This window comes from Panthera uncia, chromosome D1, assembly GCF_023721935.1.
Source record: "Panthera uncia isolate 11264 chromosome D1, Puncia_PCG_1.0, whole genome shotgun sequence".
NCBI classification, from domain to species: domain Eukaryota; kingdom Metazoa; phylum Chordata; class Mammalia; order Carnivora; family Felidae; genus Panthera; species Panthera uncia.
In genome coordinates this window covers 20,740,124-20,759,300 of record NC_064808.1, presented here as the reverse complement: position 1 = coordinate 20,759,300, position 19,177 = coordinate 20,740,124, and the positions used below count along the sequence as shown (strand labels likewise).

Below are 19,177 nucleotides of genomic sequence, written 5' to 3'. Positions count from 1 at the left end.
CAATGATTTATTTTCCACACCTGGAGATCACAAAACCCTGGTGTGAAGTCCAGTCTGCAGTTAACCGTGAGTATAGAAGCTCCCCATCCACTAGGTGATAAAGTTTTCTCCAGTTTGGGCATCACTTACATCACCAATGAGGTGGCAGATTTCAAGGGCTAGGAAAAATAAAGTGTCTGTCTTCGTTTTGCTTCACATCAGATAAAGACAGAAGTCCTACACATACTATGTTAACATATCAGGAGGGTGCCGAGGTACCAGTAACCAGCAAGTTCCTTTTTTACTTGAAACCTAGTGTATGTTCTCATACCTAAAATTTCTCCAGTTCTTTAAAGTACCTTTAGTGAATTACCACTGTATTAGCATTGCTATCTCTTGGTATGCACACATCCATCATGGCAAATCCATACTCCCACATCTTTACAGCTATGCAATCTGCATTTGAAAGAAGAGAGTCAGCTCTTTCAGCAGGATGGAAGAAACCATAAAGCAAAGGGGTTTCTGTCATGTCAGTAACCCAATATTTTGAAATTCCGGGTTTGCAATGCACAGCCTTCCACCTAACAGTGAAATTGGAGCTGGCCCTCAATCATAAGCTGAAATTTCTTTAATCTTATTTCATACAGATCATGTGTGACTTAAGGACAAGAAGCAGGTCTTGTCCATTGTGTACCCACGGCACTAAGATCAGTGTTTAAAACATAGAAGGGCATTAATTATTGTGGAATTGAATGGAATTTGCTGATAGCACCAAAAATTATTTTTCAACTTGGATAATTTAGAATACCTTCACATTCTCTTGTTATACTTTAGCTAGCCAGTAGAATTTTACTTAGGAGACAGTGAATAAATTATACTGAAACTTTCTTCCAAGTGGAATTGAATTTACTTCACAAAATCATTATTTTTTTAATCTGAGCATTCTACAAAGGGTGATCCTAATGAGAAGGAAAAAAAATACCACAGCATCCCTGAATATAGATCCAACACTCAAGTCAGCTAATGAAATAGGACCCCATAGAGATTGATGCTGTGACTGAAGAATACAATAATTTGTTTCTTTCTTAGAAAGTAGAAAATCTAATTACCTTCAAGTTTCTCACATTTGAGCCATACTACAAATGAGTTGTGTCCAGGTACAGAAAAACCAACAATATTTTATTTATAACCTTATTTTTTTTAGTTTTTGAACTACAAATTCTGGTTCTAGAGTTGTTTAAAAGATCATGGGTTTTATAGATGCTCATATGTAAATTAATCTGTTGTTTGCTTACGTTTTTTTTTCTTTTTTTTTTTTCTCCTTTTTTTTCTTTTTTTTTTTTCTTTTTGCTTGGCCATTGAATGGTTCTCCTCATAAATACAGAACAGGTCATTACATGAAAAATATAAGATCTTGCATTTTTTTTTATCTCGTTCTCTCTTAAAAATCTATTTCTAATATTGCATTCCCCATTGGACTACTTGATAAGGGCATGAGGAAAAAAAAAGGAAAGGGGGAAAAAAAGAAAGAAAGACAAAATAGACTGGATCTCACCACTAGAATTCACCATAAAAACCTCAAAGTGTAACAGAATTCTTACAAAATTTCCTAGGCCAGTTCTTTAGGGACTTGAGATGTCCTATGAAAAATATGGCAACCAGGGTAGGCAGGGATGAAATGTGGGAAAATAGTAAATAAGTGCAGCAAAAACAGGTTCTGAGGAATACACATAATTTTGTCTGCTTTAGATCACAATAGAATTTTTAATAAATAAATTTCTTTTCTTTTTTGTTTTTTTTGTAAAGACACTTTTTTGAAACAGTAGATTTAGCCCAGTCATTTGTGTCATTTTTAATAAACTGTCTTTTTTTTATTGTTTGTTTTCTGTAACTCTGTAAATGTTTTAGATTTGAGTCTCTTGTACATTGTCTTTAGAGTTCATTCGGATCAATAACGGTTCATGCACTGAACTGTGTATTGAATTTATTGTGTTAACTGTTGTTGTGTGGTTGAAGGGAGATTTGTAAGAGTTATAGTGATTTAGGTGCTCATGCTCAATAGCAGGCATGGGCAGGTGGCTTTCCATGGGCGTGTCTCCTGTAATCTCATCATCCACATTAATGATTTCAACAGTTCTTGTAGGGGCGTGATGGTTTTGCCGATGGTGCTGCTTCCTCATCTTGTAGAAAATGACCAGCATCACTGCAGCCATGAGTGTGATGGCCACAAAACAGCCAATGATGATTTTGGTGGTCTTCATGACCTCATCAATTCCTGGGATCCCACTGTTTATATCAGTCACTGGGATGGTGAATGTTTTTTCTGTTGACCTTGTGCTCTGTGGCGTGAGAGAGGTGGTCACGTTGGTGGTCTCCCAGTCGATCACTGGAGTGGGGCCCACGTTGTTATCTGTGGTCCGTGCCTCATCCTGAGAAGGTTCCATAGTCTCTACTGTGACGGTTGAAAAGTAAGAGAAGGGAGTAGTGGTTGCTGCAGTAACATTCAGGGTGGCTGAAGCAGTGGTATTTCCAACGGAATTACTCACCATACATGTGTACATGCCTGTATCTTGTACGGTTACATTCGTGAAATTTAATGTGCCGTCACTGAGCACAGCTATCCTCACTTTGTATGCCCCATGTGTCATGACCGTTCCATTTGGAGTAATCCACGATACAGAGGTCAGGGACGTGGAGGCCCGACATTTCAACTCAGCTGCCATGCCCTCAGTGACATTGAGGTCAGCTGGGGGCTCCACAATCACAGGAGCATAGCATGTGAAATAATTCTGGTCAAGCTCCCCGATGTACCTCCCTTTCAGATTGGGAGGGGTGTTACATCGAGCACAACAAGCTGTGTTGGAGGGGGCCATGTCTTTTATCCACCAGCTGAGCCAAAGTATGTCACAGTTACAGTTCCAAGGGTTGTGATGTAAGTGTATCCGCTCTAGATGATGCAAGGGTGTGAAGAGGTCATGAGGCAGTAATGTTAGATTGTTGTGTGCCAAGTTTATCTCCACTAGTGACTGAAGGTTATCAAAGGCATTCCGTTCGATCACTTGGATCTGGGACTGTATCATCCACAGTTTTTGAAGGTGCATCAGTCCCTGGAAAGAGCCAGGCCTGATGGCCGACAAGTGATTCCCAGAAAGATCCAGCTCATCTAGTTTTATGAGAGGTGTAAGGTTAGGGATTTCACGGAGGTTGCACATGGCAAGGTTCAAATATCTCAAGTTGGACAGACCTTCAAAGGCACCTTCTGAGATGTATGAAAGCCTTTTCAATTCCCCTAAGTCTAGTCGGCGCAAAGAGGGGATTCTGTTAAAAGCATAAGAAGGAATGCTTTCAATGGGGTTGTTTCTCAACCAGAGCTCCTTCAGTTTAGACAAATATACAAAAGCTCCATTTGGGATGGTGGTAAGACGATTGTCAAAGAGTTCCAGAGTATTGAGGTTTGCCAGACCATTGAAGGCCCCAATTTCAATTGTTCTAATATGATTCCTACTCAATTGTAGGATTTCCAGGTGCCTCAAGTGCTTGAAGCTATTCACTTTGATGATCTGGATTTGGTTCTCATGGAGGTTCAGCAGTCGAGTGTTGGTGGAGATGCCATCTGGAACCTCACGTAGGTTTTTCCGGACGCAAATCACCTTGCTGAACTGGTTGCTGCAGGAGCAGACAGAAGGGCAGGTTTGAGCCCGCACCAGACCAGCCACCACAAGAAGTTGAAGAGCCAGCAGCACCACAAGCAGGGGGTCGAATAGGGCCCTGTTAAACCTAGGACCTATCATTATCTGCTGTGGATGTAAGGTCATCTTGTTCAACATTCATAATTTATCTGGTGTTGGTCCTTCTGGAGTTCAAATAGTCTGCAATATAAGAGAAAAAAAAAAAGAAAAGAAAAGAAAAGAAAAGAAAAGAAGTATTAGCTCTCCTCCAAATGTCTTCTGGAGCAATGTCAGTGATGCAGTGTAACAGCTAAAGCCATCATTTCTCAGACTAAGGAAACAACAAATCAAGTATCCCTTGTAGAGTGATGCGGCTCATGTTTATATAGAAAATGTTTCTGTACTGCAAATTAGCAGCCATCCACAGCCCATATCCATCAAATATGCAATCTCAGGGAAATGGAAGCATGAGGTAAAACACCTTAATATAGTGTTTACCAACCAATTATGACTTGAATGCATAAGGACATATGAAATGTACCCCAACAACAGGTTGAATGTCCAAACCAGATTGGAAAAGATCAGAAAACAGGATTTGGGGCTATTCCCAACAAACTAAAAACTCCCTGGCAAAATTAGTAATAGTTGAATTTTATTGAGGGCTACTTTTAGGCACCATGGTATACAGACTTACCAACCTATCCAGGAATGGCTACATAATTTTCAGGGCCCCGTACCAAATGAAACTGGGGGATGGTTTGTTCAAAATTATGAAGAATTTCAAATCCATAACAACAGAGCATTAGCCAAGCATGGGTCCTCCAAAGAATGGGGCCCTTTTCAATTGCAAAGGTTGTGTGTCCTGATCCTTTCTGCCCTTACAGTACTCCTCTGAGGGAGAAATTTAATCATAGGGAAAGTAACATGCATGAAGTCACAAGGTTAGTAAGTACAGAACCAGGGTGCACACACATATCCGATTGGTCCTAGAGCATATGGTCTCAAATACTTCATGCAAGAGCTTCTGGGAGAATGATGGCAAGGCAAAATATTTTTTCCCAATTAATTTCTTTAAAATACTGTTTTGGGCAGGGGTGACCTCATCTGTAAACCCTGGCAACCTGACTTATAGTACCTGTGAAGAGATACTGAAACAGCGGTACATGCAAATGTACATAAACTTTTGAAGATTCTCCTAAACTGAAACTCATTATAAGATAGCTAACTGATACCTATAGGCAGACATAATACAAATTAAGTCATTCCTATGATATCTAATTTTTAAGTACAGAGAATACCTGAATATAAAAAAAATATTTTTTATCTTGGGTCCTTACTCTGACTGATTTTAAGTAGATTTGGGTGAAGGGAAATAAAATAACTCGCTTTCTGCATTTCTTCCAGCACAAGGAGGAATTTTAAAGGATCTTGGGCTACCCAGTGTACGTCCCACTCAGCTGGCTTACTATGAACTGGGCACCCGTGTAATGACTTCTTCCAAATGTCTCATCTCAATAAACAGGATTTCTTCTATAAATCTCTTGGAAACAAACAAATGACGAAAGTGATGGTGGATCACTACATTCCAATTCAAAACGGCACTGATTTAGTACTTACTATGTGTCACCTTGGACAAGTTACTTATCTTCTTTCCATGACACATTCTCCTCACTTGCAAAATAGCAGTAACAATATTACACACTCCCTTGGTGGTGTTGTGAGGATAAAATTGGTTAATGCAGATAAAGGGCTCAGAATAATGTTTCCCACGTTGTAAAAACTCAGTAGTGTTAAATATTATTATTATTGTTACTGTTATTACTATCGTTACCATTTTTGTTGTTGCTCTTACAGACATCTTGTCGAGTACTGGGCATATAAAGATGAAGAATATAATCCTTATGCCTGAGGTAGTTATGATTCAAAGCATGAGACAGATAGGCAAACAGATGAAGTACAATAATATATGTTCATTGGTATGAGACCAGGCCACACTGGCACAAGGGCACTGATACCAGATCAGCTCAATCTGTGCTGGTAAATCAGAGGATTTTCGAAGAAGAAGATCATCTGATCTAGGTTTTATAGAAGTTGATGTAAAAAAAAAAAAAAAAGGGAAAGAAAAGCATTTTAGCCAAGGACCAGCTTGAACCAAGATAAGGACACATAAAAGATGCTCATACATCCAGGGAACAGTGAAAAGTTCCCTGTGGCAGGAGAATGGAGGGCCTGGGAGAGAGACTTCTTTCCTCAGGGCTGTTGCAGCTCTAGACTGATCTTTCACACCATCTAGCACATGATCATCAGCCCCTGGGTCTATTTTCCCCACTAGCCTACAACACCATGAGGACAGAGGCCATGTCTGATGGTTTTTTCTCATCCCACTGCCAACACAGTACCTAGCACACTGTAGGCACTAAATAATGGCTGTTGCAAACGCACAGAAACAGTTAATACCTAATTAACAACTCTTTGTGTATGCGTTGGGATAGGTACCAGTATATTAATCACGACTTTCTAATGGTCTGTATTTTCTGATGTTTTGATATGCAGGGCTTTGTTGTTCCAGAGAGACTTCTCCAAGGGCTAGGCAATTTCTAGGGATAGTAAAGGACTTGACCACAAGCCTGCCTTTCATATTCAAACCAATCAACCTGAAGCCTATGCCCCAAACCACCTCATTTATCAGGATCTCCCAGGGCTCTTATATTTGGGCCACTCTCCCTCTGCCCCAATGATTCCAGAGCTAGAATCAGGCACCTCGGGACAGCCCCTAGGTCCCAGAATCCACTGAAATTATTTATACTAGTCAAATGCAAGCCTGCTTCCTCTGCCTTCTCTTGCTTTCTCTCAAAAACCATGATAAAGACTCTTGCTCAGATTTTCCCTTGTTCTTTCTACCCCCTGGTGACCCTGCTGCTTCCTTGTGTGGCCCCTGTGTGGCATGGCATGCTCCCTCCTCTTGGGAACTAGGAGTAAAAAATATATCTCTTCAATGACAATTGTCTCCTGATTTGTTTGTCCCATCATACCAAAATAATAATAAAGTCTACATTTAAAACAACTAATCACTAAATAGCAGGGCTCTGCTCATCTTATTAATCTTGTTGATGGCTTTACAGGTCTATTCTATTGTCCCATTTATACTGTGACAATGATGTGTTTGATAGGTTTTTCACCCTGAGTTAGAGAAGGAGTTATTTTTTATTGTAAATTTAAACATGACCTTCAAAACCCTTGTAGATTTCCATTTTAAACAGAATCCTACTTAAATTTCCAGTGATCATGGCCACTGAAAACTTTTTATTCATATGATTTGGTATAGTTTTACATACGCTCCACACGTTTTAAGGTAATTGGGCATTAAAAAATAGAACATAAAATCTCTGATACATTAATTGGTGTTTTTAAAAATTTTTATTTATTTACTTATTTTGAGAGAAACAGAGACAGCACGAGAGGGGGAAGAGCAGCGAGAGACAGACAGAATCTCAATCAGGCTCAGCACTCAGTGCAGAGTCCAACAAGGGACTTGAACCCACGAACCGTGAGATCATGACCTAAGCCAAAACCAAGAATCAGACGCTTAACTGAGCCACTCAGGTGTTCCTAACCGGTGTTTTTAGGTGAGGGTCCCAGGGTCCTGCTCCTCTATTTTACCTCCCACCTCCCACCCTATGACTCTTAGAATCCTAGGGTCTCTGGCAATACAGGTTGAAATAACTTATTGACCAGAAATAGTACAGAAGTGAAGAAGGTAAGCCTTTTGCTTAAGACAAACCATTTGTTAACCTTTTTTTCATTAAAATAAGAAACAGCAAAGGCATCCATGTCCTGTAATCAAGGGAGAAGGCTCTGGTAGACTTCCTAAAGTTAAATGCCTGCTTAAACTTGTAGGACTCTACAACTGAGAAAGTTACTTTACGTCTCTTACTTCACTTTCCCCATCTGTAAAAGGGGGACACCACTGTTATCTACTCAAAAGGTTTTTGTTGGCACTCACATTATTAATGTATATACATGTAAATATATACATATATATGTAAATTAATATATATTAATGTATATATGTATGTAAAGTTACCAGCTCATAATAAGCAATATATAATAAATATTTAAAACATACTGAAAATAAAAATAAAGTGATGGGACACTCAGTTTTTTCCTCTTATATAAATAAGAATAACACTAATATCTATTATTCAAAGTTATGGAAAGGATCAATTATAATGATCAGAAGCATGCTTTCATATGCAAATACAACACCTTTCTCTTAATTCTAGAGTGCATGTGTCTCTCCTTTTCCAATCCCCAGGCTGTTTTATTTTCTACTTCTTGCTTACTTCAAGGTCTTTTTGCTATTGCTATTAATGAGATTTCCTATCAATCAGTCATAAGTAACGATTTATGAATTATAGCTGGTTCAAAGCTAATTTATAACCCATAGAAAATAACGCTTGGTACATGCACTGAATCAAATAAACTGCTATCAACAAAAGGTTTTCTATTTTAAAATCTAAATTACGTTACTTTACATTAAAAGCCATGTTTCAACATCTCTCTCATAAGATGTTTTTATCCCATTAAAAAGAAATCAATTTAAAAGTACGTGCTATCCATTACAATGTCCTCTGACAGCATTTATTTACAAATGGATCTGTTTGGGTTTGGAATTCAATGATAATACTTTTAGCCTTGTCCCAGAGGATATTCTGACTTTGTCAACAGACCTTTCTTCTTTCCCTACCCATGCTGCTGTGCACTGAGACACAGGGGGTGCTTTAGTCAGCACAGTATCATTGCTCAGTTAGCAGAAACTGTTTACATATTGGAACTAGTTTGGAAGCCAGGTGAAAGAAAGATGAATTTATTAGCTACAACCAACTTTCCCTCACAGGCCACACACTCACAGCCATATGTATCTTTAACAAGCCCCCCCGCAAATGCCGAGAACCAAAACCATTTCCCCACACTCAGCCTGGATACTGAGACCTCCAAACCGTATCTTCCTTCCTACTGACATAAACACGACTTTGCTCTTCCATTATCTTTATTAGCATCTCTATCCTTTATGGGGGGACTTTCTTGTCGAAGCAAATGGTTTCACTGTCCTTCTAGGACAAAGATCCAAAGATCCATAGTTCCATAGATCCATAAGTTCTTTCATGGAAAGCATTTAATAGCAGTGTGCCTCTAAGATTCTTTGAATCTCTTGCCTCACCATTGTTTTCACCCATCCTGGATTGCAGTACCATAATTCTTACTCAGTCCTAATCAACTTCCCGCACTGAAAAATTTTCTTGAATCAGACTCCCAATTCCCCATAAATTCTGGTCTATTTTTCACCAGTCTACTCATAGATACTCCCAAACTCTTGGAAGATAGTGATCTCCCTTAACATAGTAAGCAATAAACTCGCTCTGTCTTTTCAACAGGTTGTGCTGGTAATATTTGGGGAGTCAGCTTTTTTATAGCACTAAGGATTCATTTAACTGTGCTTGAACCTTGCTTTCTCTTTCTTCACATTTGTTGCCTACCCAGCATCCTAATCCCTTACCTAGAAAATTTTGTGCAGGAAACTTCACTTACTTCTTAGAAAAGTTACAAAACTATATTATCTGTTTTGAGAGACACTGACCCAGGACTGGTAGGTAAAGAGAATTTGGTTTAAGCTAAGGCTAGACAATTTTTTTCTGTAAAGAGCCAGATAGTAAATATTTTAGGCCTTGCAGGCTATATGGTCTCCTCTTGCAACTACTCTACTCTGCCATTAAAGCCTGAAAGTAGTTATAGAGAAAAGGGGAATGAATGGAAACGGGTGTGTTCTGATTAAACTCTTTATGAGCACTGACATTTGAATTTTGTATCATTTTCACATATGTCAAAATATTATTCTTAACACTTTTTCTAACTATGTAAAAATTCAAAAACATTCTTAGCTCCCAGGGTTAAATTTTGGACTATAGTTTATCTAAACAAATGTTGGTTGTACGATTTCTGTTGCCAGAGACTCGTTAGGTCTGGACAGGTGACACAATTTGGCCAATGAGATGTAAGATGAAGTCAGCTGAGGGGGTTCTGGGAATTTTTTTTCTCCCACTACTAAGAAAAATATATAGGGAAGAAATAGTTCTTCATTCTGTTTTTGGATATTGTTGTGAGTACAAGATGCCTAGAGTTGCTGAAGCCATCTTGTGGCCAAGAAACAAGGAAGCCTGAGGACAAAGCTATTATGCCAAGGAAGAAAAATGGAAAGAGGGGAAGAATTTATATTCTTGATATTTGTGATGGGCAGCTGAACTAATGAATCCTGTTACTATCTTTCCTCTGTATTTTCTTATTATATAAAATAATCAATTTCTCACAGTATAAACTGTTAACTTTTTTTCTGGTTACTTACCGCCAAACCTATCTTGATACTTATATATTCATTCTCCTTTCTCCTCCCCTCTCTCCCCCTGCCTCTCTCTCCCTCTCTTTTTCTCTTGATATCTCTCCTTTCTGAAACCAATAGCAAAGAAAAGACAAGTGAAAAATTCTGATTTCTTATAAATCATTCATTATAAATTTGAGACTTACCAAAGGAAACAAAGTAAGCTGAGGTAACAAGATTTGCTTATCAGAAAGGAGGTGAGGCTCATCCCTATCATGCTAAGAAGGCATTCTATTGCCATCATTTCTCTGGATAACTCTAAATTTTATTATTATTATTATTATTTATTTATTTATTTATTTTGAGAGAGCGAGCAGGGGAGGGGCAGAGAGGGAGGAAGAGAGAGAGAATCCCAAGCAGGCTCCGTGGTGTCAGAGCAGAGCCCGATGTGGGGCTGGAACCCACAAACCATGAGATTGTGACCTGAGCCGAAACCAAGAGTCAGATGCATAACCAACTGAGCCAGCCAGGCGCCCCCAAATAACTCTAAATTTTAAAGAGTGATAGAATACATTGGAGAAGGAAAAACAACACCTTAAATAATACCACTGTCAAAAGTAGCTATCTCTCCCAAGTCAAAATTATTTTACAAATATTTTCTAATTAGTTCATTATTTCCCATCTGCAACCCAGCTTTCCAAATCTGTTGAGTTTTCTCTACTCCTATACAGGAGCATGTGGCTCTGCAGATTTTCAGGGAGAAGAAAATTTTTGTGACTATGCCTAGGGCTGACCCTCTATCTAGGCAAATGTAACGGAAATGATACAACATTTAAATGGCTGTAACCCAGGGACTCAACCTGTCAAGTCAACAGGAGGTTCTTTCGCTGAACACACTGACCTGGCAATGTTTCTAGAAAATTGTAAGAAACTGAGATTGAAAAGGAAGAAGAAGAAGAAGATGATGATGATGATGATGATACCTGGGTCTACACTGCCATTTTTCTAGAAGACTTATCTGGTTTATAGTAAAAGAATACATATATTTGGTGTTTAGAGGTGACAGCATGACAAAATTATTAGATGAGAAGAAACAGTGAGTAGAGAGAACTATGTATTTAAAAAAGCAAATCAAAGAAAAAAAATAAAATGAAAACTAAAAGCTTGTGGCCGACATGTTGCTATCATTTGGACAGTATAATCAGGATTATCAGAATGAAATTGTCCAGGCCTTCTATAACGTTATAATCTTGTTGAAGCTATAATACAAATGTATAGATACATATAAAAAAATAAAAAGTGTACCTGTATGTATTTTAGGTACTAATACAAATCAACAAATTCAGTATTTAAGTGTCATAAAGCATTGTCAGAAGTCATAATCAGAGAAAGTTTTCAGAAGAGGATTTGTGACTTTATGTAAGTCTTTAACATACATAAACTTGCATTGAGGCAGGGTGGTCGTGGAAGAGGTAAGAGATTACTTGTAAAAACAGAGGAGTAGGAGCATGAAATGAAAGGAAACTGACTTGCTAGAAGGAGAGGGCTTATGTTACAGACAAGTCTGGTAGAAGTTTGGATTCATTTCAATAATGAGATTTAGGAAGAAACTGCCATCCCTTTATGTGGGAAAGGGTTGATGAGAGAGCACTGTTTTAGAACGATCTGTCCTTGTGTGTAAAAGAAATTGGAGAGAGGAATAGTTGATAGAAAAGTCCTATGACTTTAATAATCGACATCCCTAGCATTACTCTAAAACTGAACGAAACTGATCTTCAATCTTCCATCTGATGATCTGACTACTGAGATACGTACAGGTTGAAATTAATCAGCCCTAGTTGAAATCCAGAGTATGAAATACTAATGAGGGCAAAATTAGCTTCTGTATGTGGTCAGGTTAAAAAATAACATTGTACACAGAGAACAAGATATCATTTTGGAAACTCTGATGTGCACAAGAGAAGCATCTCTGACCTCTGGTGCTGCTCATGTCTACTCTGTAAATTGTACACAAAGGACAACTAAACACACATTCAATTTTGGTTCCCTAATGACATATTACACTTTCCAACTTGAAACAATGCTGAAGTACAGAAAGACCCAGAGACTTATATTAGCAAAACCTAGAGGAACAAAAAAACAGATCAAGAATGAAATGAGGAGGTTTGGAGGGTTGGCTTAGTACTACTGACTATTTGATTTATGGCAAACCGTCTCCCTCTGAGTTGCACCTTTCTGAGTTGGAGTGACAGTAAACATTACTAAATTGACACTGAGAGGATTACATGAATTAAATGCCATAGCATATACTAAAAACAAATCCCCAAACTTACCTCTCACCTCCAAAAAATGCCACGGCCACACACCCACTGGCTCAATGCAAAAATGTAAGAATCTTCCTTGACTTAAAAAAAAAATATTTATAACCCGCCCAACACTATTCATCTGACTCTATTACTAAAATACAACTGGATCCATCTACTTTTCCTCCTTGTACCTCTCTAGGTCAAATCATCTCCATTTCTAACTTGAGCCACTAAAATACCCTCTTACCAGTTTCTCTATTTTTGCAATTTCCTCACTACAATTAATGCTACAGACAGCATTTAAAATGAATTTTTAAAATTCTTCAGTTGAAATGCTATTAGCTCCGTATCTTTTTAGAGCAAAATTGCAAACTGTTTTGGTCCCCAAATCATGATGTTCTGGTACCTGCCTGCATCTCATACCTTTCAACTTTTCTGCGTCTCCTTTCTCTCTTCCATTGTTCCTCAAATGCTCCAAGCTTGCTCCTCCCTCAGGACCTTTGCAGTAGGGTCCCTGCTGCCTGAAACACATGTCCTTTGTTTTTTGCATGGTTGGTTTTCCTTGTCCTTAAGAACATCCCTTAAAGTTTTCCTTCTTAGAAGTGTTTTCTTGACCACCAGCCTAGAGAAGCACCTTGTCAAAGTTAATCACGTCACCATATTTAATTTCCATTATAATACTTCTCATTGATATTTTTCTCATATACTTAGATGCTTATTTTCTTACTGCTTGTCTCGTCTGAGTGGAATGTTAAGTTCCATGGAACAGAGACTTCTCTGTCCTATTCAGTGGTTTCCACTTGGAATAATGTGCATCAAGTATTTGTTAAGTGTATGAATGAATGAAGAAATGAATGATCTGGTGTTTAAGTACACAGAAGCAGCCTGTAGATAGTTAAGGCTACAAATTCATTGAGAATCTAAATGATGTCACATTCACTAATTGATCCCTAGCATCTAGTAGAACCCAACTCACATAGTAGGAATTTCATCAATTTCTGAAATGATGCCTGTCTTGTTTTCAATGATTTTCAAAGAAGTTCTTCCTACAAAGAAAAGCTAGGGAGCACAACGCAATATAAAAGCCATTGCATTGTTTCCTCACTCTCTTTTTTTATGTTTGTTTTTGTTTGTTTCTTTGCAGGGGAAGGCTTCCCTATTTCTTTATTTATCTATTCTTGTCAAAGCAGCCCTGTTTAAGTTTGGCCAAACAATGCCCTCTGCTGTATGTGCCTAAAATAACACGATTGCCTTGAAAATTCTAATGTAGGTAATATATAAGTTGATTTCCTGGTATGCTTCTTCACATAGCACCTACATGTACTTCAGAAGTAGGGAGGTTTGACTCATTTTCCAGGTCACTCCATTGGATGAGACCACTTAGAGCAGAGAACAAGAATTTGTATGGCAGAAAGTCAAGTAATCTTCAAATCTCCTTCAAAATGGAAGAGCTTCTTGATCACCACATTTCTGCTTCTAGAACTCATTTGAATCGTTAATTAGAAAATCCATGGGTGAAAAATATCTCTTAATTCTTCTGTTACAATCTAAAGGAGGATTCCTTTGGATTCTAAAGATGGAATAGGCAAGGGATTAGGGTAGGCGGTCACAGCTCCAACTTTGTCTTAGCTACAAAAAGTCAAATCTACTTCATGTTAGAAAAGCAGAACTAGAAATATAGCCAATGACTTGGCAAGACTAAAAATAAAATTAATTTGTTTTTTCCTGCTTGTGTAGTCTCACATGATGCAAGGGGGATAAACATGCCTGGCATGAAGTTTCTGGCTGTTTATGAATCCTTTTGATCATATTCACTTCTTGACATTTATTATTTATGAAGAAATGAAATATAGATGGCTGACTTGTTTCTCAAATTAAAGGGTGGGATTTGAGGTGTTCAGGGATATGTTTGTATTTTTATGATAGATGTTTGCTCTGTTGGTTTTGTGAAATGCATAACCAAAGAAAAAAGCTTAAAACCTCAAACTCCATATACTGCTTGATATTTTACTCTTCAGGAAATGAAATCAGACCATTCCAATGATCAGAAATGTGCCTGCTTATCCCAATGCCTGCACTCTCCTTTGCACTAATATTTTTAAGTCTGGAGCCTATCAATGTATGAAAACCTCACTTCTTTCCTTTTCCTTTAGTTCTTTCTCTTTTCTTAGGTTTAGGGGCCAAGAAATGATCAATACATGTTATTCTTTATCTCCAAAACTGGCCTTTTCTTCTCATACTTTTTCTGGGGCTGATCTACACAGTAACACTTTTACAGATTTAGTGTAAGAAGCCACAGGAACCTTGGCAATCACAGTTCAAGAAAACATAACCCACCCATAGTTCCCATTTGCTTAGAGAATAAAACCTAAATCCCTTACTGCCTCTACCCACTAGATGCCAGTAGCACCCCCAGTTGTAATGATCTAGCATCTCCAGACATTGCCAAATGTCCCCTGGAGGGTAAATTTGCCGTCTTGTAAACTACTGCCTTAGTGTGACCCGTAAGACACTCCATGATGCTGCGCCATACTGCTTTCCCAGTCTTATCTCCTACTGTTCTCCATAATACAGTCTAGGCTGCAGTCTGTTCCTGATTCTAAAAATATGCCTCCTACTTTTCCTCTTCAGAGCCTTGCTCCTGTTTTTCCCATGGCCAGGAATGTCCTACTCTGGGTTTTCTTTCAAAATTGTACCCAATTTCAGAGCCAATTTTACAATGATCATTTCTATTTGACCTTCATTGGTCTTACTGGCTGGTAGTAATCCATCTTTCCAGAAGTGTCTGTAATGCTAAGACTATGACATTTATCAAATCTGTGTTTGAATCTAAATGTTTGGGTATGTATTCAACTTATTTATCATAAACTTCTTAAAGACAGAAACTAGATGATGTTTAGGAACGCAGAAAATATTTGTTGAATTGCATTACTGAATGTAGCCCACATTTTAATTCATAGTCAGGAGCCAGGATGATAAGCTAATTTTATAACAACAAATAACAAATCAAGGTCCACTGACAACACCTGTATGAGAACAAATAAATAAATAAATAAAATGGCATATAACTTAGTATAAAAGATAAAGAGGGGGAGGGGTTCAATAATTACTCCTTGTCCCCCCATACACATAAAAATGTATAAATAAATTAACATTGAGAAAAAAGGATTACCCAAAATCAGCCTGTAAATGGGTGATTGAAAACAACATACTAAAGATTTCTCTTCAACAGCAATAAGCTGTATGTATCCTAAATATTACATCCAGAGTACATACCACAGTGTATATACTATAATTATCTATCTATCTATCTATCTATCTACCTACCTACCTATATATCTATAGATACATGTACTAAATGAAAGAAGTAAAGACAGGGCAAAAGAGAGAGAGAAAGAAAGAATGAAAGAACAAATGAAAGAAAGAGAAAGAAGCTCAAGAAAAGGTTGGTACTTATCAACTACTTACATAGCTAAATGAAGGCTAATGGAAGATGAGATTTGAAAAAAAATCAGAGATAAAAATGTGTGTTGTATCTATCCATCTGTGAAACTGCCTAGAGGTTGGATACTCTGATTTATATACTCTATTATTGTGAAGATACATGAGTTACTATATAAAGAAAGATTTAGAACAGTGCCTGGTACACAGCCAATACTGTATGAACATTTGTTGTATTATGGTTATTGTTATTTGTCTAGTCCTGGTGACAGCTGAAGTCCAATTATGGAGAATGATTGATATATCAGGCAATTATAATCTGATGCTAAAGCAATTTGAATTATACAATTAACTTTTTTTTAGTTTGATTTCTCATCAACCACCTTATTTAATTATAATGTTTTTCCATGAAAATGCATAGTTCAATCCAAGTGTTCCTAAGAAGCTCACAAATGGACTTCAAACCATTTATGAATCTCTTTAAATTATATGCAAATTTTTGTATAAATGTGGAAACTGTATATTTTTATAGGAAGATTATTCATTGGTTTTATCATCATATTCTCAAAGAGATTTATGACTCCAAAAAAGTTTAAGTTCTACATAAAAAGATTTGACAGACTGAACTACTTGAAGTGTCTGTTATAGTTTTAGCTAAAATTTAACAAATTGGCACTCTGCTCTCTATATTCATTTCTTATGTGTTTATAAGTGTGACTACAACTTTCTCATGAAGAGCTACCAAAATCAAATTTCTGGGAGTATAAAACTAAGGACCAGTCCCACATCTTGAGAAATTCTTCAAGACCAATATCCATTGGGAAAGGTCTTGGAATGCAGTCTTCTCTGGTGACAATGATCCTTACCACATGCATTAACACTGGTATTCAGGTGAAATTTTCACTCCATATGAGTTTTAAAGGAATTTGTGTTAATGTAAGAATCAGGATGCTACATGATGAAATGGGGACTTCTCTGATCCAGAACTGTCCTTCATCTGGCCATAGGTTATTTCTCAAAGGAAAATGCACTGAGGAGATATAACTAAATTTTTAATGTTTATCTATCTCTTAGAATATTTGGGGGTAATTCTGACTGATGCCAAAAGAGGAAATATCATGCTTATTAATATTAGTGAAGATCAACTGTAAAAAATTTAATATTCCATTACAACTAATACATCCAAACCTCCAACAAGAATCCCGCTCCCACATACACACAAAATCTGTTTCTGAATGAGGTTAAACTGCAGAAATTGGACAATGTTTTAGACTCTCAGGATGCACAACAGGATGATGCTAGGCTTTCAGTTTGAAAAAGGGAATAAAAAGAAAGCAGATAAAAGAGGCTCAACATTTTAAATTATGTTTATTTGAAGTATGGAAAAGTATTTTCCTCCTCATGACATTCTTCTATCAGTCCACAGAAGCTAATGATTATTCTTTTATATATTTTTATCTACATTAATATTTAAATATTTTTACATCCAGGTTAATGACAGGGCAAGTAACTACAGAAACTTTTGAAAACCTAACAAGTCCATCTTAAACATAAGCCCTTGGCAAGGCAGGTAGAGAAGGATTTGATTTCAGAAAGATGGTAATGCAGTTAATGACCTTGCTTCCCATGCTTCCTTTGGATTGATGACTAGCTAGGAGGAGTTGATAGCCATTAACCCTCAACCACTCATTAATCCTTAGGAAATGCCCTGTGCAAGGTCATCATTACCTTCATAGGTTGAAAACAAACAAACCAACAATAGCATCCAAAAGGCATATAGATTTTTGTAATGAGTAATGCAATTTAAATTACCATCCAAGGGAATCTGCAGAGAATAACTACCACATATAGAGAGCCATTCTGATTTTAAAATCATCTTCCAATATTTTATCATGTACTTTCTTCCCTGTTTATTATTAAACACTACAAAACCCAAATTTCCTAGACAGTAACCAAACATATACACACACATATATATCTCCCCAGCCAAAATGCTAATGGTGTTTCGGATTCATTTCATAGTAGGATCTGGGAAAGAGAATCTTAAAGTCATTTCAGTGCTAATAATACAGAATTCCAAGTATGTTCACCAACACTACCTGACCTTTACCTGTGAGAGAACCCCTTCCACTCAGTAACTCCCCATCACTGATCATTTGAAACACTGTGCTGAGACAAGCCTAACACAAACAACAAAGTCATGAACCAATGCCAAAGTGTTATACTGAGTGAGTATATAGGTGGTTATGTGGATAATTAGAAGTAGTCTGGTGTTCAGAGGGACCCAGTAAGGTTTGGACAGTCAATGAAGGCTATGAGGGCACGGGTTTTAGTAGATGTGGATTTGGATAAGTACAGTTCTCAGCTGTTGACACTCAGGACAAATGTCTCCCATTGTTCATCAGGTATCTCACAGTATAGTGGGATTCATAAGTAGTAATAAAAAGGGATTTTAATACAGCAGAAAGTGCTAGAGAAAAAGGCACAGTGTGTTTAAGGAGGACACAATAACAGATGGAAGAAAAAGAGAGAGAAGGGAGAGAGTTTGTTGGAGAAGAGGCATGTGGTTGGTGGGAAATGTGTGTAAGTGAACATGAATGTAGGGCAGAGAGGCACAAGATGACTCCTGTGAAGAATCTATACTAAAAACCAGTGGGAGAGAAGGTAGGGTAAGTAAAATAATGCCAGATTGTGAAAAATAGACCAAAGAAATTTAGATTTTGTATGAAGTCATCAGGTGGGTTGTAGGGACTTGGCTTTTCTCCTTGTGTTGGAAGGGAATAATATAATGGGAAGAGTATCTAAGGAAAAGCAAATTTGCACTGTATAGAGCATGGATGGGATACAGTACACTGAATGCTCTGAACACCTACTAAGAAATTATTTCAATAATTGAGGAATAGAAGAATGAGGGCCTGGACTAGGCTCTGCTTTTTCGCTAAAATATAGGCTGACGCGACATTATGACCTTCACATCTCTGCTCAGCAATCTTTACCGAGACTCCCTTCCTATTTCACCAGCTTCTTTGATTCCTGACCCATGATTGGCTGCTCTGACTTCCGTATATTTCAGACTCCCTGAAACATCAGAGCAAGTCCCATCCATCAAGTCCTGGCTCCTGCTGCAGATCTCAGAGCCCCCACCTTCCAGTTTTCAGCATGACTCAAGACTTTAATAAATTCACCAAAATGACCCACAAAAACCTGATAAGGAAACTCTCTTTAATTGAGTCTGTGTTTATGAGATCTGAGCAAGGGGAGGAAGCAGAGTAGACTCTTTCTGTGATTTCCAGGCAACGTCATTTAATCAGAATGCAGATAGCAGGGATGGCCTTCTAATTGGAACTGCAGTTGGTTTCAAGTAACCTCAACACTGTTAACATTGCATAATGAGGAAACCTTGGTGATGG

The 19,177-nt window shown here is 37.7% G+C and overlaps 1 protein-coding gene across 4 annotated transcripts in view; it reads right to left on the bottom strand.

Annotated features, from left to right (window-relative positions):
* Positions 1 to 948: 948 nt before the first annotated feature.
* Positions 949 to 19,177, bottom strand: part of LRRC4C (leucine rich repeat containing 4C) — a 166,246-nt gene continuing 148,017 nt past the window's right edge. For 3 of the 4 annotated variants that reach the window (XM_049647842.1, XM_049647853.1, XM_049647860.1), the window contains one exon: positions 950 to 3,848. In XM_049647842.1, the coding sequence (XP_049503799.1) occupies positions 1,884 to 3,806 (1,923 nt within the window). In that variant the 5' untranslated portion in view covers positions 3,807 to 3,848 and the 3' untranslated portion in view covers positions 950 to 1,883. Of the gene's footprint in view, positions 3,849 to 19,177 lie in introns of all 4 variants that reach the window. The other variant, XM_049647870.1, reaches the window with a different exon arrangement.